Source organism: Chanodichthys erythropterus, chromosome 22, assembly GCF_024489055.1.
Source record: "Chanodichthys erythropterus isolate Z2021 chromosome 22, ASM2448905v1, whole genome shotgun sequence".
NCBI classification, from domain to species: Eukaryota; Metazoa; Chordata; class Actinopteri; order Cypriniformes; family Xenocyprididae; genus Chanodichthys; species Chanodichthys erythropterus.
This window is the reverse complement of record NC_090242.1, coordinates 1,902,110-1,925,043: the sequence shown is the minus strand read 5'-3', so window position 1 is coordinate 1,925,043 and position 22,934 is coordinate 1,902,110. Positions and strand designations below refer to the sequence as shown.

General features: G+C 36.2%; 1 protein-coding gene across 3 annotated transcripts in view; it reads left to right on the top strand.

The window, feature by feature from the left end:
• Positions 1-22,934, top strand: part of grk6 (G protein-coupled receptor kinase 6) — a 54,189-nt gene that overhangs the window by 22,328 nt on the left and 8,927 nt on the right. For all 3 annotated transcript variants that reach the window (XR_010893694.1, XM_067377005.1, XM_067377004.1), the window contains exons 3-14: positions 5,281-5,393; positions 10,954-11,031; positions 11,854-11,954; positions 13,664-13,756; positions 14,334-14,397; positions 15,233-15,373; positions 15,933-16,123; positions 16,314-16,351; positions 18,942-19,031; positions 19,119-19,327; positions 21,622-21,759; positions 22,255-22,392. Coding sequence is in view for 2 of the 3 variants with exons in the window: in XM_067377005.1 (XP_067233106.1) it covers positions 5,281-5,393; positions 10,954-11,031; positions 11,854-11,954; positions 13,664-13,756; positions 14,334-14,397; positions 15,233-15,373; positions 15,933-16,123; positions 16,314-16,351; positions 18,942-19,031; positions 19,119-19,327; positions 21,622-21,759; positions 22,255-22,392 (1,394 nt within the window). In the remaining variant the exon portion in view is untranslated. The remainder of the gene's footprint in view (positions 1-5,280; positions 5,394-10,953; positions 11,032-11,853; positions 11,955-13,663; positions 13,757-14,333; positions 14,398-15,232; positions 15,374-15,932; positions 16,124-16,313; positions 16,352-18,941; positions 19,032-19,118; positions 19,328-21,621; positions 21,760-22,254; positions 22,393-22,934) is intronic.

Sequence of the window (22,934 nt, the reverse complement as noted above, 5' to 3'; positions counted from 1 at the left end):
ATAGTCAACGTAACTACAGTGGTTCAACCTTAATGTTATGAAGTGAAGAGAATACTTTTTGTGTGCAAAAAACAAACAAAAATAACAACTTTAATCAACAATTTCTTCTCTTCCATGTCAGTCTCCTACGCTGTTTACATTGTAAACACAGTGCAGTGCCTTCCGGGTTCTTCCGGGCTTGGTATTGGCCGACATTGTTCACATGAGCAGAACAACGCATGCGTGTGATGCTGACGCAGGAACCGGCCAATAATGAGCCGCCATTCTAAAAAGAACCCGAAAGTGCTGCACTGTGTTTACTATGTGAACAGCGTATTCATGAATCTAGTATACTGAGACATTCAATTTTCTCACAGATCTTTACATTCATTTAAGACATAACCGACTGTGATAATATGTCATAAGATACGAAAGAGACCTCAATTCAGTATTTGTGCGCTGATGGAGAGTGCGCTTGGTGCGCTTTGGGTGCGCGTGCACAGAAAACCTTTATCAAACAGTGTGCGAGTAACAAATTGAGTTCTGTATCGCATATCCTTGCTCTTGAAAGGTTTAAAATTGCTCATATTGAAATTGGTAAGATTTAAAAAGCATGCAAACTATCGCGACAGTGCCAGTGACAATTCAGTTAACTGCTTCAAACATCTTTCACACTGTGCCCGGAGCCATCGGGTAGTCCTTATTTTCGAGCCCTGATTTTAGAATTTTCTCTGACAGTTCATGTTTCTTGCACCAAAATAGTCGTAATTTAGCTTTACATAACAATTTTTACACAAGTTTTGGTTTCAGTAATATGCATTGACGAATTGTGTGCTAATGCCCTCAATTGGATCAATTTTGATTTCATGTTGACTTTAAAGAGAAGCTCACTCTATCTCCTAACTCATTTGTCCATCCACTAACAGCTCATGAAACCCCTCTGAGAATTAACAATGTGACAGAGAGCAAGACCCTCTTCCAAAGGCCAATCTCTCCATCACTTCCGATGACTTTGTACACTCAAAGCAAGCCTTGTGAGTGTATGAATGAAACCATGTTACTGCTCATTTAATCATAAAATGGGCATGGGGGTCAAACCTGGTTTGTCTTTAAGGTTTTTAATGGTGTTGTATAATTGAAGACCACCCCAGGAGGGGGAGGAGAGGAAGATAAAACAGTCCCATTTCATGATCAATTATTAACAACATAAAATTACTCACAGTCTTCTTGCTACAACTGAGACAGTTTAAAACTCATCACTAAAGCTTAAAGTAGTCAATCAGAAACCCATTGATGTAAACCACTGAACAAAATTGTGCACCACATATTGTGTGATAAATTGACTTTTTATGACACCAAACTGTTTGACGTAATCAAATACAGTGGCATCAAAAAGGATTTGAACACTTACACCAAGAAATAGAGCTCAAATACACTTTTTAATCAGTACATTTCACAAAATGAACTGTCTGGTATGGAGCAATAAATACATTGTTCAAAAATGACCTCAAGACCAGTTGGTTGAAAATGATCAAAAAGTAACGTTCTGAGAAAAGCTCTAGCATAATTCGTTTCCAGATGCCACTTGATTTTAAAGTTTGTATCTAATGCAGTTAAATTCAGATATTTTTAAGTGTGGATTAAGTGTCCAAATACTTTTTGGAACGACTGTTTTATAATATTTTTATCTAATTAAACATTAAAATAATAACGTTAACAGTGATGGCCAGATTTTAAATAAACCAAAAATATTGGTTACAAACATAACAAAATAACATTTTATGTACTACATGTTTAAAAAAAGATTTGACAAAAATTAAAAAGTTTCAATAATAAACCTCATATTTCAGCTTCAACCTCACATAAATAATTTATTTATGAATTATATGTATTTTATCTGCTCTATAAACAGCTACAGGCTACCTTATTATCGGAATTGTTGAGATTTTTTAGAATATGCATTAGCTTATTTTCCATCTACCGGTTAAAATTTACATAAAAAATTTGGTTTGATTTTCACATTGATCTGAAAGGCTCTGGTCTGAACAAAAACAGCAGGCAGGCTGAATGAAAATGTAAATCCAATCTTTCAAAGTAGTTGGCGCTTATGGAACAGCAGAAATGGAGCTGTTTCCAACTTGCGATACACAAGTTTTTCAAATCGCAATAATTAAATATGGTTTTAGTGATAATTAAAATATGAAAAACACTGATATAAATGATTTTATGGAGAAGTAAATACTACTGAAAAAAACTAATGACTAATTTTCATACTCAAAAATGTCCATCGAATGTTACCGTCGATGTGTAAAGTAGAAATTACTCAACCTTTTAGCTTACTGGCCAAGTTAAAATTACTTATTTTCTTTGTTAAGAAAAGAAGTAATACTTTCAGGGATTTTTTTCAGTGCAGCAATACTAACCATCAGGCATTTTTATGATGGTTTATCATCAAACCGCTTCATCCATATAGGCTTAAGGGAACGAATCAAAAGAGAGAGAGGAAATAATAATAGCTTAAGAAACAAAATACAGCATTTCAATAAAACGCTCTTGTATATGTCTTGCATGCATTTAAATATGGCAAATAATGCTGCAATGGCATTAGCTGACATGTGATGTCAAGCTTGATTACGCAAAAGTATTAAGCTATAAGAGCAGAGGACAATATTTTCAATGAATAATGTCACAAAGGTTTAATAAATGCTTCAGAAGCTTTATAGTGTTTTATTGTGCTTTCTTTTGTCATTTGACAAGCCTATCACTTCTTACATTGAATGAAAAAGAGCTGCATAAAGATTCTTCAAAATGTCTACACAAAATAATAAAGAAAGAAATAAACATACAAGTTTCCTAATGAGGGTTAGTAAATGAGAATCTTTTTCCTAAGCTACAGTACTTAAGATTCTTGATGGAGACACCAGCATCTCCACAATGTATGGTGGTGGCCACTTTCAGCAGTATATCTGAAGACAAATATTTCTCTAAAGAGATCTCATCTACTCTAATTAAAACAAGTGTGTATCAACAGCAATAATGTTGATTGTTATCTGCACTCTACAGTACATCTTTGTGCTTTGTGCCAGCAGCGTTATGAAGGAGCTGTAAGCTCTCCATGTATTTATGCGGCATTGCTATCAATACCAGCCTCCTACACACTGCCTCTATATTGCTGCAGGTCCACACACTCCCATCCTGCTATCTCTTTGCATATACCTGAGAAGCAAATGCAAATCTCAGCCACTGGCAACAGCCTTCCCACTCTGTTCACTTCAATGCATTCTGTCTTCATAATCACACTTATTTCAGCCACTCCATCAGGTGTGTGGCCAAAGACGTGGTCTAGAGAAACTGTTACAGTCGGAGCCTTGTGGTTTGAAGTAATTGCATGTTAGGCTATTGCTTTATCTTAAATTGAAAGAGCTCTTTATCAATTTGGGCAATTAATCGACCAACATTTGCCTGTTTTGAGTTTATTTGCTGGTAATTGTGAATTTCTCTTTGGAAATGTTTTCTGTGTGTTTGTTTTGAGTAAATATTGTGCAAAATATGTGGTCTTTTTGGTCCATAAAATAAAATAAAATTATAAATTAAAAACAAAATAATTTACAAATTTCAATGAATTAAAATGAGATTTAATTTTTTTATTAAAATTAAAATGAATAAATGTTACATTAAATAAAATGACATTTTAAGACATTTGAGTTGAATTAAAATTTTAAATTGCATCAAAATTAAATTGCATTCAGTGCTCCAGACTAACATTTCAGAACATTAGCACCGATGCCACCAAGTTCTACAGATGGTGGCGCCATCCACTGATTTGGTAGTGCTGGGGGGTGGGGGACTTTTAATCATAAAATGACTATTGTTTTGTGTAACACCTAATAATATTACACGCCTATTTCTTGGAAATGCACATTTGACAGTAAAGCACTGAGCTTGAGCTGAAATGCAGATAAAATTATTTTTTATTAACAACAGTAACGTTAAAAAAAAAAAAAAAAACTAATTTTATAGAGAAAAATGTAAATATTATTATTTTTAGTTATCACATTAAAAATAACTAAAAATAATTTAAATTGGATAATATTTAGAGCCTTGAAGTGCTGGAAAAAGTGTGAAGCACTTTTTAAAGTCCTTGAAAAGTGCTTGAATTTCAGTCTCCATGTTGTTGTACGAACCCTCAAATTAATAATATAAAAACATTTCACTATTTCTTTTACAATACTGTGGTTACAGTTAGCATTACTACATAAAATTAATGGTGAATGTTGGTGATTTGTGGACTGAAAAGCCAACTTGTTCACGGCACAGTGTTTCTTCTGGATTCTAAGTCAGCGCTATTTGATCAGATATGATTTCTAAAAAAGTTCCGCACAGAATTTGAATGCTTCTCACTAGATCTCGCAGCGATGTTATTAATACTGTGGCGAATTCAAACTCTTTCTCACTGGATCTCCCAGCTAGCGTAGTGTAATAACGGTGTAGCGTAATCAAGATTGGCCCGAACAGTAAACTTGTTCTAAGCTTGCGCCATATTGCTCCGAACTGATAAACTGTCTGCGCAGTTTCGTTCCCCTTTTGTTTCGTTTGCCGTTTGATTTTTTTCATATGCAACAGAAATGGCAGTTCTTATCAGTTGGGCAAAGTAGTGGTTGCACCAGTGCAACCTCTAACAAAATTTACTCTCACCAGCAAGAAAAAGGTCTCAATGCTAAATGATTTCTCAGATCTCAATATTTTTTGCACATTGTCAGGCTTATGCAGCTCGTGAAAATATTAAAACATTTCAATGTTACTTTGTTTACGCTAAACAATTTTAGTACTATGTTGGGTCACCACTTGATTTTCAGTGTAAAACTTGGGTCTGAAGCAAAACTTGCTGTTATCAGTATAGGCCATTTTGTGCTAATCAAACAGACTTGGTCAACCACTACTCTGGATGCAAGTACTGTGCATTTTCTTTAAATTTGGCTTAAACGCAACAGCTTTACCAATCCTGGGCTGTGCCTTTGATATTCTGAAGATGTTGTCGATGTTATTATCCATTTTGTTGCGGTCAACTAATGGTTTCGTCTCTTCAGTTTCCTTTCCAAAGCGAAAAGAAGAGAGGAAAGTGCTATTGATTTTTATTGTATTCATTGATTGTCCCAAATGATATTTACTCCTCTCTCTCTATCTCTCTCTCTCTCTCTCTCTCTCTCTCTCCCTCTCTGTGTGTGTGTGTGTGTGTGTGTGCTTAATACCACCTTTTCAAAGCCCTTAGTCACTGTGTTTCATGTTGGTCTCTTTCCACAGAGAAAGACTACAACAGTCTTTGTGAGAGGCAGCCAATCGGACGCTTGCTATTTCGTCAGTTCTGTGACACCAGGCCGGAGTTGAGGCGCTGTGTCAAATTCTTGGATGTTGTGGTGAGAATTAATTCTCTTTAAATTTTTTTGTATCTTCCCGTTTCATCTGCAAAACATCCGGCCTTACGTACAATGAAACAAGCAAGTTGAGGCTAGTTGTGGAGCAACTACAGGAATAACTTTAGCCCCTATCCTACCCTTGCCCTGTTTCATAACATACTGTGAGGTCTGTGTAGTGTTTAGGTACACCTATGTATGATATTAAAACTTGCTATGATTACCATTGCTAAATGCTACAGCTATGGAAAGAGCCTTTAAGATCCGTTCACACCAAGTACAATAACTATAAAGTATTAATAATCACTCTATGAGAATAAGGAAGTCCACACCACAGCAATACATCAACAACACAGAGAAAAAAAATTGTTAGAATCACTTTTAGAACATTTTTTCCAGATAATCAAAGATAAAAACATTCATAATTATATGAGTAATTTGCACTAAAAATAGACCTGCCCGAAAACTCTTCTGGATTCACAAACATTTTTTAAACTTCAGATTTGATAGTTAAAATTGTGTTAATGAATTCCAATAATTCGTAAATAGGACGTGTGTTCATGCTCATTCGCAATTAGCGAAAATTCTGAAGATGTATTACAAATACATACATTTTTTGTACTGTATTGTTGTGGGATATTTGGACTCCCTTCCAAGGTTTGGATCCAGTATATTGCAACAAAATGCAAAAGAGACTAATTGGCCATATACCTAAAAAATTATTCAATGAAAATGTAAGCTTGCAGACAAATACTACTGGTGCTCAGAATAAAAAATAAAAAAAGAGAGAGAGGAAAAAAAAGAAAAAAATAATTTATAATAAAATGTTTTGTTGCTATTAGTTAACTAATTAATTTTGTTATTATATGAAATTAATGGCTAAAAGATTACATACAGTACTGGCCAAAACTGATGTCCTGTCTATGCAAATTTACATTTCCATCCTTTCAAATATTAAAAAAAAGAAAAGGATTTTGTTAGCATATTAGATAGTTATGCTTGGAGTCAATTGTTTTATTTGTGACAACGCAATGAAACATGCCAAATTATGAAATTTTTGGCCAGGCTGTCATACAAAGAAAGGTTTCATTTGTTAACATTTAGTAAAGATTAGATACTTCCACATCAGTTATTAATCTTAGTTAATGTTAAACTGAAAATTTAACAGACTGCAGATTTTTTTTTTTTTCCTGTGAGCATTTTATTTTCTATCCATTTTGTTTTGACATAGTAAAACAAAAACTGTAGCCATAGTTTGCCATTTATTTATATATATATATATATATATATATATATATATATATATATATATATATATATATATATATATATATATATATATATATATATATATATATATATATATATATATATATATATATATATATATATATTGCCAAAAGTTTTGGGATGCCTGCCTTTACATGCACATGAACTTTAATGACATCTCATTCTTAATCCGTAGGGTTTTATATTGAGTTGGCCCACCCTTTTGCAGCTTCTAACTCTTGTAAGAAGGCTTTCCACAAGTTTTAGGAGTGTGTTTATGGGAATTTTTGAGAATCTGCTGGACGAGAAGGCCTGGCTTGCAGTCTCTGCTCTAATTCATCCCAAAGGTGTTCTATCTGGTTGAGGCCAGTCAAGTTCCTCCACACCAAACTCGCTCATCCATGTCTTTTTGGACCTTGCTTTGTGCACTGGTGCGCAGTCATGTTGGAACAGGAAGGGGCCATCCCCAAACTGTTCCCACAAAGTTGGGAGCATGAAATTGTCCAAAATGTCTTGGTATGCTGAATCATTAATAGTTCATTTAACTGGAACTAAGGGGCCAAGCCCAACCCCTGAAAAACAACCCCACACCATAATCCCCTCCACCAAACTTTACACTTGGCGCAATGCAGTTAGGCAAGTACCTTTCTCCTGGCAACCACCATATCCAGACTCGTCCATTGGATTGCCAGACAGAGAAGCATGATTCGTCACGCCATAGAACATGTCTCCACTGCTCTAGAGTCCGTTGGCGGCGTGCTTTACACCACTGCATCCGATGCTTTTTTGCATTGCACTTGGTGATGTAAGGCTTGGATGCAGGTGCTCAGTTATGGAAACCCATTCCATGAAGCTCTCTACACAGTGTTCTTGAGCTAATCTGAAGTGACTTCTACGCACTGTGCGCCTCAGCATGCGCTGACCCCATTCTTTTGATTTTACGTGGTCTACCACTTCGTGGCTGAGTTGCTGTTGTTCCCAATTGCTTCCACTTTGTTATGATACCTTCTAACAGTTGAGCGTGGAATATTTAGTAGTGAGGAAATTTTACGAATGGACTTGGCAACCTATCACAAATTCACTGAGCTCCTGAGAGCGACCTAGCCTGGTAATACCAGACTCTGCTACTTCACTTTGCTTCGTAGACAGAGTCTGGAATGGCATAATAGAAAAGTGTTTTCTCTCTCGCTAGGGGGCGCTTGTCTGAAGTTTAAAATCATTGGTTACCCGTAAGCCAATCAGATACGTTTAGTTATGACGTATGTTATGCGCCTGTACAGCCGCATCGAAGCACAGACATCATGCATCGAACTCAAATATATGATTGAACTTCCACTGTAAACCTGTTGTAAACACATGATAAAACAAATGTTTATCAAACACTCTTCTTGTTCTGGCTTCAGTTTGAAAAAGAGTTGAATGTTCTCCATAACAGAGCGAATTGCATCCCGTGTCTCGTTTCCCATTTCCGCGGTCGTTTCGGTTTTCGATTTCTCTAACCTACAATGTAAAACTCGGCACTTAGCATCTACGTCACGGCTCTCAGCCCGCCCTCTGTTCGTTGATTGGCCCGGCTGTTTCCAGACCGGTGGCAAACAGAAAACTCTGACGCTGTATCAGACCGCTAAATGAAATTGAGCGGAAGTAGGAAGTCTGACGTAGTCAGGCTAAGAGCGACCCATTCTTTCACAAATGTTTTTAGAAGCAGTCTGCATGCCTAGGTGCTTGATTTTATACACATGTGGCCATGGAAGTGATTGAAACTCCTGAATTCAATGATTTGGAGGGGTGTCCCAATACTTTTGGCAATATAGTGTGTGTGCGTGCATGCGTGCGTGCGTGCGTGTGTGTGTGTACAGTCAAACCCCAAAATTCTTCATACATTGGACTACCAGTAAAAATTATTCAGACACTTTGACCGCTGACCATGTTTTGCTTAAGTGTTATCTGACATAATTAAGATAATTTCTGACACAGTTTAACTCTGAGATCTTGTCATATTTTATTATCATTATTTTAAACTATAGTGAAAAAACTGTATTAATGAATGAAATGTTCAAGGTGTCTGAATAAATTTTGCTTTGACTATATTTATGGTTAAATTGAACTTGTAGGGTCATTAAAAACATATCCTCTCTGGATATAAGTTTTGGCCCACTACGGTATATGGGCAAACAAACTTGGTATGGGCAAACAAAATATTATTAGGGTAGATGTCATCAGTTTTCCTAAAAGAACAAAAAATGTCCAGATGTTTTATGTGTGCTTTGGAGCAGATGTTAAAAAAAAAAATTGTACCATCTACCATTTTGAAAATACAAACACTTTTACATCAGCGTGGCTTTACGATCTGCTCATAAATGAGGCTCATATCTTCAATGAGGCCCAAAGGCAAAATCCACCAGACTTTTAACATAATTACAGCATGTGCACATAATAAACAGAACATTATTGACCGTTGGTGTGAACTCTAATATAATATTTTTATAGTTATCACAATGAGTGTGAACGGGGATTTAGAGTTGTTAGTTTAGCAACATGCTACTTGTCATACACTACTTGCCTGCCAACATTTTCAACTTGCCCAAACACAATAAAGAAAGTGAAATTTCCTTTAAGTGTACTGTTATTATTATTGTTGAGTTGCTGCTTATATGTATAGCTTTTCAGTTCCATCAATTATGAGCTTCCTTTTCTGTTAGTATGCAGCCTTATAAGGCAGCTACCTGTAGATAGTAAATAGCATGGTAGGACATAAGAATTGGGAACAGAGCCCATGTTTTTTGATTTAAAGTGATTGTGGATTCATTTCACTACTAATACTGTTCATAAAAACATCTTCTGAGCCTCCTTCATGGCCTGCCTCTTTTTGTTCCTTTGCCTCCACCCCTTTCAGAAGTCGGGCGACCCAGCTCTGAACAGGAATGCTGGGGTCACATTTGCACCACTGCCTCTACCCCGAGTAAATGCCCACCAGCAGCTTTTCCACACCCATAACTTAGGGGCAAGCAGATTACAAGATTTAAGATCTGTTATTATAAAGCTTGACACACTGGCCTTGGAGATAAAATTACATTCAAACAGAGAGTACCAGACTCTCCACTAAGCATTTAAAACTACTGCTTTGAGATCAGTTCTGCCCTCCAAAATCCTGTGTTATAGGGCAAATCTTGTCTTTGTAAATATTTTGACGTGACATGCCGTTTCAGATATGGAATGCAGACTCTTAGGAACTCTGTTCCTTCAAGCTACAACATAAACATCACAACACACATGTCGTCTTACGCGTACATGCACACGCCCACATGATAAACTTGCTAGTGTTTGCTCCACCTTTAAAGACCTTGATGCTGCATATTTTGTAGAGAAACTCTATTTGTGGTGTTTTGTAAATAAACATGAATCTAAAACCATATTGTACACATTTTCTGAAGCAAATGTGTGCAGTGCATGTCTGTGCAAATCTCGCTGCCATGGTGCTAGGGTGTTGTGGGTGTTTGCCAGCGCATTGGTATGTGATTGCTACAGCGGTTGCTTGCTGGTCCAAGTTGGAAAAAAAAAAGTCCCTGAATATGGTTCTGGACCCTTATTTAAAATGTGCATGTTTCCCATAGACCGAAGCAGCAGGAAATTATCAAGATTTTAGTAAAGTGATAAAGACTTCAGTGTTTAAGCAACAGAAAACAAAGCATTGTAGAAGTGTCCCCACATATTCAGAATATTACGCTGCGATGTAATCTTTGTGATATAGTGAAATATCACGCCGTTTTGATAATGATTTTCTTTTGATGTTGCTTTTGTTAAAACTAATTTTGATGGATCAAAATTGTATTTTTCAGATTTATTCTTCAGTATTCGTCATGATGAGTTTGGATAAAATCCTCATAGAAATAAAATAACTGTACTTTACAGCCTTTTTAGGTTCACAAATTTAAAATGTACCATGTTGGTTATTTTGTTTTTTTGTGCGTGTTTTGTTCTGTTTTATTTTGTTTTTTTGTGTTTTTTGTTTTGTCTTGGATTTTATTTTGTTTTTTGTTTTGTTTGGTTTGGTTTTGTTTTATGTTTTTTTGTTTTGTTTTTTTTGTTTTGTTTTTTTGTTTTTGTTTCGTTTCATTTCGTTTCGTTTTTTGTTTTGTTTTGTTTTCAAATCCATGCCTTTGTAAACTAAAAATGAAACTGAACTGAAATTGAAACTGTATTGAGTGATGATAATGTAAAATCATAATTGTGTAAATAATGAATATTGTAGACATCAAAAAATATTACAGCTAATGTTTCTCCATAATTTCAGGCGGAGTATGAAGTAACGCCAGACGAGAAGAGGAAGGAATGTGGACAGGAACTCCTAGACAAGTACCTCAACCCAAAGGTACAGAGAAGAGTAGCACAGGGAAGACCTATATTATTGTTATATTAGTGTGTGTTGCAAATATATTTATTTAAAGGGTTAGTTCACCTAAAAATGAAATTTCTGTCATTAAGTACTCACTCTCATGTCGTTCCAAACCTGCAAGACCTTCATTCATCTTCGGAACACAAATGAAGATATTTTTGATGAAATCCGAGAGCTTTTCCCGCCCATAGACTACAATGTTATTACCAATTTCAAGGCCCAGAAAGGTAGTGAAGACATCGTTAAAATAGTCCATGTGACTACAGTGGTTCAACCTTAATTTTAAGAAGCGATGAAACTACTTTTTGTATGGAAAAACAAAACAAAAAAATAAAATTTTGTCTCTTCCCTGTCAGTCCCCTACACTGTTCACATAGTAAAACACAATGCAGTGCATCTGGGCTTCTCAGAACACCAGCTCAGTATTGGTCAGCACCTGCGTCAGCATCACACGCATGAGTCGTGGTGCTCACGTGTACAGCGTTGGCCAATACTGAGACTATTTTAACAATGTCTTTACTACCTTTCTGGGCCTTGAAATTGGTTATGACATTGCTGTCTATAGGGAGGTCAGAAAGCTCTCAGATTTTGATGAGGCTGAGTAAATAATGACAGAAATGTCATTTTTATCATGATTTCAGTGTGTTTTTTTTTTTGTTTTGTTTTTTTTCCATTTGATTTTGATAAGTTTCACTGTAATGTTTCCCTTTTTTGCTTTGTTTATTGTATAATTCATGAGCATGAATGCATTTATTTGTGTTAAAGGATAGTTTCATGTACTAATTCTTCCATTTGCAGTCAGAGGACTATGTCCCTGAGGTAACAGAGGAGATGGTGACTAAGTGTGCAGAACGCTTGCAACAGGAGGCATGTAAAGAGCTCTTCATGGAGTGTACCAAGTAAGTCTTTTAGACAGGAAACACTCTTATTATCCCATTAGCACTGGTAGATGCAACTACACTGACACTGTCTGCCAAACACATGGCATCTGAGCAATACATTTCTGAACGAAACGAAATTCTGAGCATTTTCAAGCAAATTTTTGGAATTGACAACCGCATTTACTTACAGGTGTGAGTCTTGAAATGTCTCATTCACACAGCATCTTACAGTAGCATCTGGAACACTGTCTGTATGAACGTGCAACAAGAGTCAAGCCCGTATTCTCTTACTAGTAACCATAACAACAGTGATCAATGTAATATTAAAGATGGCGACGTCCATAAAACTGAAAAGTATTATCACTTGGCATGACAAGTTACCATTGGAACTGCGAGTTCATTCATCAAATCTTAATTAACCGACAGCAGCATGTAAACGCGCTAGCCGGAGTCCTTAACCGATACACGTGTGCGACGTCTCGCGCATAACACAGCATTTGAATTTGGAAAAGAAACACAAAACTGACGGGAGCCGCTCTGGTAGAGAACAGTGACTGGATCTAACACCTTCAGATGACACACAGCTCATATCTCTGTCGCTTTAAGTTACCGAAAGCGAAACCACACACAAAACACCTTAGCAGAGTGGCTGTCTCGCACTGTATGACATGACAGACAACTAGTTGTCCAGTGCGGTTCCGTTCACACAGCATGAATATTCCGAGAATGCGGTTGTGAGTCCTGAAAATTTACGGGTGTGAGTTCGGTTATAGAATGCGGTTGTCATACCCGTAAATAACCGTACTGTGACCGTACGGTTGTCAGTCCTGTACTACAAATACAGGACTGACAACCGTATTATGCTGCTGTGTGAACGTGGCCAAAGTGTATCTTGGACGATTTTCAACCCGCTTTGTATTGTTACAGTGTCGATAGTATATGTAAATGAACAATGTTTACTCATTCTCTGTTACCTGGAGCTAGAAATTCAAGTTTATTTGTCAGCAAAAGTCTGCCAGATGAAGCAAAATGTGTCTCCCGTTAGACTTGTGACAGCTCCGGGGCTTTTGTTATAACTACAGATTATAATTCCACATTTTTGTATCTCCACCCACAGACAGTCGGTTCGACAGAGCGTTATTAACGGAACAGTTATTTTGGGCAGAACTGACAGAACAGCCATTTCTTTTAGTTTTTCCCCTCCATTTGGCCTAAAACACTGTGTTCGTGGTCATCCACACAGAGGTTTTTCAGATTTCATGTCATGGCGTTCTCTCCATATTTGCAATTCTTTGCAGCCTTCATCCACAGCCTACAAAGTGCTGGATCCTTCACTGGAAACTGAATTCTGAAAACTGAACTGAATTCACTGGAATTCTTGCACCCTGGAGCAATACAAGCCAACACCATTATGACTAAAAGTTTGCTAAGAAGTATTTCCTACTAAATCAAGGTAGTATTTGACTCTGGTAAGCGTATCCATAGCAGACTGGGGGGAGTGGCCTTGGACAGCAACATGCCCAGTGCATTATGGGTGTTGAAGTTTTCCCTCTTTTGGCAAAAGGGAAGAAAACAGACTTTTTTCTGTTTTCTCTACTCGGGTAGCACCGATTTTCAAGTATTATTGCCAGCGATGAAGTACCCCTTTAATTGAATCAGGATGTGAGAGTGAGATCGTGTTTTCACTGTGCAGTCTAGTAACTCTTTCTCTCAATGTTCTCTTGTAGACTGATCCATGACTACCTGAGTGTGGCCCCCTTCGCAGACTACCTCGATAGTATGTACTACAGTCGCTTCTTACAGTGGAAATGGCTTGAGAGGTATAAACAACACCTCAGCACATTTTTAACTTTTCGGATTTGTTTACAATGTATGAACTCAGTAATTTTCTGTAGTTCTGATGTTAAATGAGAGAAATTATTTGTAGCTAAGAAGTTTTTCTTCACTGCCAAGCAGATTCTAATTATTCCTTTGGGTGCCATGATTTATTTATGAAGCTGAGCTTATATAAACCAGATGTGAACTCTGAACTTGCTATTTATTTACTTTTAGTCATAAAAATGTCCTCTGACTGAAAGTCTAAGCCAGGCTTGGACAGTTCCCATCCAGACCTTTTACAGAGAAGTATATGATATGCCGGAACAAATACTTTCACTGTCATGTACACATTAAGAGGCCTAGTACACTAGCTATCTATTGAATACAAAAAAAGTCTTAATTAGATTTAAAGCTTGCGTTTTAACATTGTGCATCAGTGTCTCTTGAGATATAAGCTTCTTGTGAAGGCAACAGGACGTTATTTTTCTGTAAAAGTATGTTATAATTAAATAAGACTGGGTCATGTCCGTTCTTCTGAAATGTAACTTTTGTTTATTATTCTCTTCCTCTCCTTGACAGACAGCCAATCACAAAAAACACATTCCGTCAGTATAGGGTTTTGGGAAAGGGAGGCTTTGGTGAGGTGAGTCTGAAATGATTAAACGTCGCTCTGTTTATGGCAGAAACATATCTGGGTGTTATTAGTTATTATCTGTAATGCCACTAAATCAAATGCTATCTGTCCATTCCAAGGTTCATAAGGCTAATATGCTATTTTTGTTACACTATCAGACATAAAAACTTCAGATTATCATACATACTGCCAGTCAATGTTGGCAGATATTGGGAAAGCAAGTCTCCAATTCTGATTTCCCTACCAGATAGCTAATCACATTCAGAGTCTTTTTATTGCCCTCTGCTGCCCTGTGGAAGGTCCTTTTGGATAAATCCCTGTGAGGAACTTGGCATTTGACGAAATTAAAAAAGATTTTTTTGCATCATAACATATTAGTTTTATTTATTGAAATATTATTTATTGAAATATTTTTTCATCATGTTAGTAAATTTTTTTTTTTTTTTTTTTTTTTTTTTTACAAATGTTTTTACACTTATAGTATTGAGAATTATCATTGGTAAAAATCAGTAAAGATTTCACAGCAAAAAGACTGAAGTGGGCATTTTTAGAATTATACTAAAAGGCCTTTTACTTGCAAAAAATCTGTTTTTTCAGCAAAATTTTGATCATGTTGAAAATGTAGAGGCCTTAGAATAATGCATATCAAATAGAATACAGAAGGCTTTATAGGGTTAAGGGTGAAATGTGACCCATACATTTGAGATTCACCCTCTTAGTACAAACTGGCTTATTGTAGTTTTGCTCTCAGTCCTCTTTATTAACATAATGCACATAAATGAGTATTTCATGTAACAAAATTTCAAATAAATGGGCCTTACACTGTGTTTTTTTCGCACCCAAGGTCTGTGCATGCCAGGTGCGGGCCACAGGGAAGATGTATGCCTGCAAAAAGCTGGAGAAGAAACGCATCAAAAAGAGGAAAGGAGAGTCCATGGCCCTGAACGAGAAGCAGATTCTGGAGAAAGTCAACAGTCTGTTTGTTGTAAGCATCTGTAGTGCATGTTTTGCCCAATCTTAAACATGGCTTGTTTGAGCGTTACCTTATTCTTCTATCTCCTCTGTTAACCACATGCTTTCTATAAAAAACACAAAGTCACTGTAGTTGTGAATTCTGTTTTTGGACTGATTAGTTCACAGATACCCTGCTTTTATGAGTGCTCATTCTGGAGCTTCAAATTTAGGCATGGAGATCTGATGCAGAAACATTGTAGTTTTACTATTTTAAATTTTATTTAAGAACAGAAACCGGAAAAATATTTCTTGACACCAAATTGAAAAGATGTTTCTCAGCAGTCTTTCAAAACCTTAACATCTGATTGTAACCCCTAGTTTAATGAAATTATAACTTTGTATTTGGGGTTTGTATATCCAAAGGCCTGACCTCGAGCATGCTATTTTGAGTTGTTTTGTTTGGCTATTATTCTCAGGATTTTCTTGTAATTTCTTCGTACATTTCTAGATACTTTCCCACGCAGGCTTTATCAAACATGGGAATTGTGTTTTGTAAATGAAGCGATGTACCTTTCTGTTTTCCCATGGAGGTGAGTCTCGCGTACGCGTATGAGACAAAAGACGCCCTGTGTTTGGTGCTTACGCTGATGAACGGAGGGGACCTGAAGTTCCATATCTACCACATGGGAGAAGCAGGTTTTGACGAGAAGAGAGCTGTGTTTTATGCTGCTGAGATCTGCTGCGGGTTAGAAGACCTCCATCGGGAGAGGATAGTATACAGGTGAATTTTGTTTTACAAGGGGCTGTTTGCAAAAAAAAAAGAGAAAAGAAAATAATTGTACAGTATTTAAATGCTGTTTTATATGCGTTTTTTTTTTTTTTTTCTTTTTTTTTTCTTTTTTTTTTTCTTTCATGCCACACATGAGTCAACATAGTTGACTGACCTGCTTTCTTTGTTCGTCTTCTGTCAGGGATTTAAAGCCAGAAAATATACTGTTGGATGATCATGGTAAGTTAGCAACTGATGTTTTCTTTGTGATTACTAATCAAATTCAGCAGTTAGTGTAATGTTATTTGGTATGACAATGGTAAAACAAATTTCCTGAAGAAAAGCAATGCCACATGGAACATCGTATCCTAAACTGTAGCACTTATGTTTGCCACAAGAGGGAGTACAGTGTATAATATTGTTTTTTAACCATACAATTTAACATCCACGTTTATAACATACTGTAGTATCAGCTGTATGTATCAATTAATTGAACTTAGGCTTTTAATTAATGATTTATTTATCAAATGAATTATATGACATGCTGCAGGGTTCCCTAACTAACTAACTAACTAACTCATGGTTAATTCAAAAATGTTTTCCAGCCCTAAATAACTACATACAGTATACAGTATACTATATACCGTTCTATACTATATAGAATTACAGTAGTCAACATTTGAAGTGAATCAAAACCTTTCATCAAGTTATCCTAAAACCTTCTTCTTAGGACAACTTTGATTAACTTTTTTGATCCACTTCAAACGTTGACTACTGTATATAGTATAGACAGTATGGTTCTACAGTATAGTTCAAAGGTTATTTTGAGAAATGAATACAGCAAGGATGCAATAAATTAATTTCAAATAAATGCTGTTCTTTTGAGGTGGTATTTCAATTCATCAAAGAGCCCTGAAAAAAGTGTATCACACTTTCCACAAAAATATTAAGCAGCACAACTGTTTTTAACATTGATAATAATAAGTGTGGTTTAAGCACCAAATCAGCATATTAGAATGATTTCTGAAGGATCATCTGACACTCAAAACTGGTGTACTGATGCAGCTTTGCCATCACAGGAGTAAATTACATTTATCATTTGATATTGTATATATAGTGAGCCAAAACATTATGACCACCTGCCTAATATGCTGTTGCCAAAATAGTGCCGACACGCCAAGGCATGGACTCTACAAGAGCCCTGAAGGTGTCCTGTGGTTTCTGGCACCAAGACGTTGGCAGCAGATCCTTCATGTATTGTAGGTTTTTTGGTGGTGCTGCTGTGGATCAAACTTGTTGGTCCAGCACATCCCACAGATGCTCAATTGGATTGAAATCTGGGGAATTTGGAGGCCAGGGCAACACCTTGAACTCTTGAACCTCAAACCATTCCTAAACAACGTGTGCAGTGTGGCAGGGTGCATTATCCTGCTTTAAGAGGCCACTTCCACCATGGAACACCATTGTCATGAAGGGGTGTACCTGGTCTGCAACATGTTTAGGTTGGTAGAATGTGTCAAATTTATGTCCACATCAATAGCCGGACCCGGGGATTCCCAGCAGAGCATTGCCTAAAGCATCGCACTTCCTCTGCCTGCTTTTTGTCATCCCATAATGCAGTCCATCACTTCCCCAGGAAAATGACTCACATGTACACAGCTGTCCACATGATGTAAAAGAAAACAGGACTCATCGGACCAGGCGACCTTCTTCCACTGCTCCAATGTCTTTTTTTGATTTTTGTGCTTTCGATGGTGGATGGGGGTCATCATAGGCACTCTGATTGGTCTGTTTGACTCTGACACATTCCTCCCAAAACCATCATTTAAATTTTGTATGACTTGTGCCACAGTAGACCTTCTGTTGGCTCGGACCAGACGGGATAGCCTTCGTTGCCCTCATGCATCAATGAGCCTTGGGTGCCCAACACCCTGTCGCCGGTTTGTCATTTGTCCTTCATCTGTTGGTAAATTCTCACCACTGCTGACTGGGAGCCTTGCCGTTTCAGAGATAATCTGACATGGGCCAAATTGGTATGGCAAGGTGACCCAAGTCACTCAGATCTTTATTCCTGCCCATTTCTCCTGCAATCAACATGTTGATTACGAGAACGGATTGTTTGCTTACCATCTGATCTACCCAGACATTAATATGTAGCATGTTTAGGAGATGATCAATGATATTTGCTTCACCTGTGACTAGTCATAATGTTTTGGCTCATCAGTGTATATTGTAACAATATTTCATAACATTACTATAGTTAATGTATTTTTGATCAAGTAAATGCAGCCTTGGTGAACATAAGAGGCGTCTTTCAAAAACATTAAAAATCTTACCAACCCCAAACTAGTGTATATTGTACATTATGTTAAATACTAATTGATTTTGAAATATATAATATAATATAATATAATATAATATAATATAATATAATATAATATAATATAATATAATATAATATAATATAATATAATATAATATAGCTTTTAAGGTGTTTGTGAGTTTATAATTTGTTAGATCATAATCAAAGTTAGACTGAAACCAACTCACAAACCACTAGAGATATCCATGGAAAAGTCATGGAAAAAAACAGAAATTGATTGATCAAAATGTTAGAATCCTTATGTTAATTGAAATTTCTCAAATTAAGATAATTTGAATATATTAAATGATTTTGGCAAACGAAATTAGAAAAAACTAGTTGAAAAACTAGTTATTGTAAATGCAATAAGCAGCTTTTGAAGTTATCTAGTGGCTCAAACCACTGACAGACATCTTTTAAGCTTGCTTATGAAAGCTAATGTAACAGAGCTGTGATGTTTCTTCTTAGGTCATATACGTATATCAGACCTGGGCCTGGCTGTGCATGTACCAGATGGTCAGACAATCAAAGGCCGGGTGGGCACTGTGGGGTACATGGGTACGTCTTTGCCCTTATTAACCTCTAAACAATATCAGCAGCAGCTGGAGCAATCAATGTAACCTCCAGATGTTTGTGTCCTATCAGCTCCAGAGGTGGTGAAAAACGAGCGTTACACATTCAGTCCAGACTGGTGGGCTCTCGGCTGTCTCCTCTACGAGATGATTGAGGGCCAGTCACCCTTTCAGCAACGCAAGAAAAAAATCAAGCGAGAGGAAGTGGAGCGGCTAGTCAAAGAGGTGGAGGAAGAATATTCCAGCAAGTTCTCAGAGGATGCCAAATCACTCTGTAAAATGGTTAGTATCCAATTAAATATTAATTATCCAATCCAGGAATGCACCGATATCACTCTTTCCAGAATGAGTCGTATGAATCGATACTTTTGGTACTCACCGATACAGATTACCGATACCTGAATTGTCATTGCATTTGTAATTTGTTTTTAAATATTGCTTAGAAAAACCAAAAGAATATGAATCATATTAGTTGGCTTAATTCGTTTAGCAAATATGTTTCCTTCAGTTATTTTCATACTTAATTATGCCTGATGAAATGTAATGTACAAGCTTCTGTTACTTGCACTGTTCATTCTATTGCACTATTGTGTCATCTATAATTTTATAACAAATCACGCCACAACAGCTTTGAGGCTTTCTACACTGGATGCGACAACTCGACCATTGCAAATCCAGTTGTTCTTCATGTCTGTACGTAGTAGCTCAAACGCTTGAAGTATGTCAAAAATAGAACAGGACTTCAGTTTACTGTCGGGAGCATATAAAACCGAACGACCAAACTACAAACTTCTCAGCAAAGTTTGTGAGAAAGGGATGTGCCCTCGACAAGCTTGCGCATCTTTGCTGTGCTTTGCTATGTACGTGGGGAACAGGACTGTAAAATTAAGTGCTACCGACTTCTTTAATCTCTGATATCTCCATATCTCTGTTCTATTGTCTGTGTTTCTTTGTCTGGACACAAGCACTGTACATATTCTGTGTGGTATCAAAGCTTTTTAATGAGTATGAGTACATGAGAGCAGTATCGGGCTGATATCGGGATAATTTACTAATTAGAATAATAGCAATTAAACACTTAAATCAATATTTCTGAGAAAATCTACATATCAAAGATGCTCTGTCAAGTTTACCCTCACCCAAAAATAAAAATTCTGTCATCATTTACACACCCTCATGTCGCTCTAAACCTATAAGACTTTCTTTATTCTGCAGAACATAAAAGAAGATATTTTGAAGAATGTTGGTAACCAAATAACTGCGTTCCAAATTATTCTGCAAGAGACATATCAATAGGATTTTAGTACAATAAACATTCAGATTTTTGTTTAGAAATACATTTTCTAACCGTTTTATTGCTGTGGTGTTTTTTGCAGCATGGGATTGTGCATTGTCATGCATGAAAATCCTTTTCATTTCAGAAGGCATTATCCATCTTTATTGCAGAAAATGGTCAGTTATAAACCATATATCTAGCAGATGTCATTTTGACACCCTCAGAGACCCTAAAGGGACCTTCCATCTTACTTCCCAATATTCCAGCTCAAATCATCACCCACTAGCTCCTTGCTGACATCACAGTCTTGTTGGAATGGGGTGGCCATTCACCAACCATCCACAGATCCATTCATCTGGACCATTTATTGTAGTACGGCATTTGTCAGTGAATAAAATAATTTAAAATGAGTCTTCATGTATTTCTAAACCCACTGTAAACATTTCTCTTTGTGAGCTTTGGTTTGAGGTAGCTGAAATGCAACTTTATGCACAACTGCCAGTCTACATGGAGAGGTTCTTGAGACTCCAAAAAGCTTCAAATACCTGTTTGCTGCTCAACATTGGCCCTTTTAAAACAATCTTGTTTGACAGAAACTTTTCTTTATAAGCCTTTATCTTTATCGTTCTTCTGTGCTCTAATCTCTCACAAATCTTTTGACAGTTCGACAATCTCTATTCAGTTTTCACAAAATATTAGTTGTTTTCATGCCTTTTGCAAGACACTGCACCTTTTCATGCTTTTCATCTTCAGAAAGATCTTTCTTCCTCCTCATATTGCTTGAAGACTGTGACTTGCTTAATAATGTGGAACAACCTCTCTTAAGTATTTTTCATATTTACCTAAGAAGACCTGGCAAACTATTTAACAAACCTGTCTGAGATTTAAAAAATAAAAAATAAAACAAACTAACTTTAGTTGAAAAACTAAAATATGATGTTTATTGTACTGAAATCCTACTGATTTGTCACTTGCATAATAATTTGGAACACAGTCCCAGTGACTTGTCCTTATAGTGGAAGTTTATGGGAACCGAAACTGTTTGTTTTGGAACATCCTTTAAGTAAAAATTCTATATAGTTGTTACTTCATGTTGTTTTAAGAAGAGTAATTTTATATTTTTAATATTTTAATTGTATATCTTTAATTATTTAATTGACTTTTTTGCCATAATTGTATATATGATGTTGATATGACATTAAAATAAATACATTTTGAACTTAACCGTTGTCAAAAAGTGGGCATGTCAATGAAAAAATTATGTATTTTATGTTTTGTTTTTTCATTGTTTTTTGCTTAGCTGCTAGCCAAAGACCCTTGTGAGAGGCTTGGCTGTCAGGGGGGCGGAGCCTCAGAGGTGAAAGCCCACCTTATTTTCCGTTCCATCAACTTCAAGCGGCTTGCAGCTGGCATGCTCGAAGCGCCCTTTATTCCAGATGTAAGTATTTTCTGAGACTGGCACTTTAATTTAAATTGTTTTGGGGAATATCAGTCATAACAATTATTATTACTATTGCTATTTTACTGTTTAAATGAATAGTTCACCCAAAAAAATTAAAATTCCACTATTTTCTTTTTTTTAAATAATCATCCTCGCATTGTTCCAAATCTATTTGAATTTCTTTTTGGCTTGGAACACAAAAGGAGACATTTTGAATAATGTACCAGTCGCTCTTTTCCTTGCAGTTGCAATGAATGGGAACTTTACATTATGGGAGATTTCAAGCTTTAAAAAGGACACAGAGGCACCATGAAAGTATCATAAAAGTAGTCCATATTACTTTTTTATTCATACAACAGCTTTGGGGAAAGAAAAGGAACAAAATTGAAGTCAATTCACAGTGTGTCTTGTGAATGATTTGTTCATAAAATCAGACATCTCTTCAATCAGACAACGCACAGATGTGTAGCATGATATGTTTCTATGTTTCAGCCTCAGGCCATCTACTGTAAGGATGTGTTGGACATCGAGCAGTTCTCCACAGTAAAGGGGGTGGAACTGGAGCCCAAAGATGACTCCTTCTACAGCAAAGTATCCACTGGATGTGTTCCCATCCCCTGGCAAAATGAGGTCAGGTCACTACCCAGAATAACCTTGTTTTACTCTGAACACTGATTGCTGGTTTATGACCAGCATGCAATAAAAAGGAAATTAATGTTGACTTTGATAATGTGTACAAACAGACTGCAATCAGTGCAAATCGGTGATATTTTCTCTCGAGAATAAACAGGACATGTATGCGATGTTGCCATTATGAAATTTACTTAATGAAATAAATAGAGATGTGAAAAACTACATATCGTAAAGTTTTATTTTATGACAGCTTTCATCCTATAACCTTAAATAGTTTCATATTCTTTTTATTTAGAATCAGTATCAAGACATTAGAATGAAAGGTAGAAATATTTCTAAATTAACCTTTATAAATTAAATTACTTTATGAATAAAAGTAATTGTCATTTTAGTTCGGAGGACAGAATCTGTTTTGTTTTCTTATTTATTATTTAGCTTTCATTCATATTTTGAATGAGCTTTTATTTTTATGTATGTAATTGTGCTTTTGTCATTTTTATTAGTTTTTTATATATATATATATATATATATATATATAT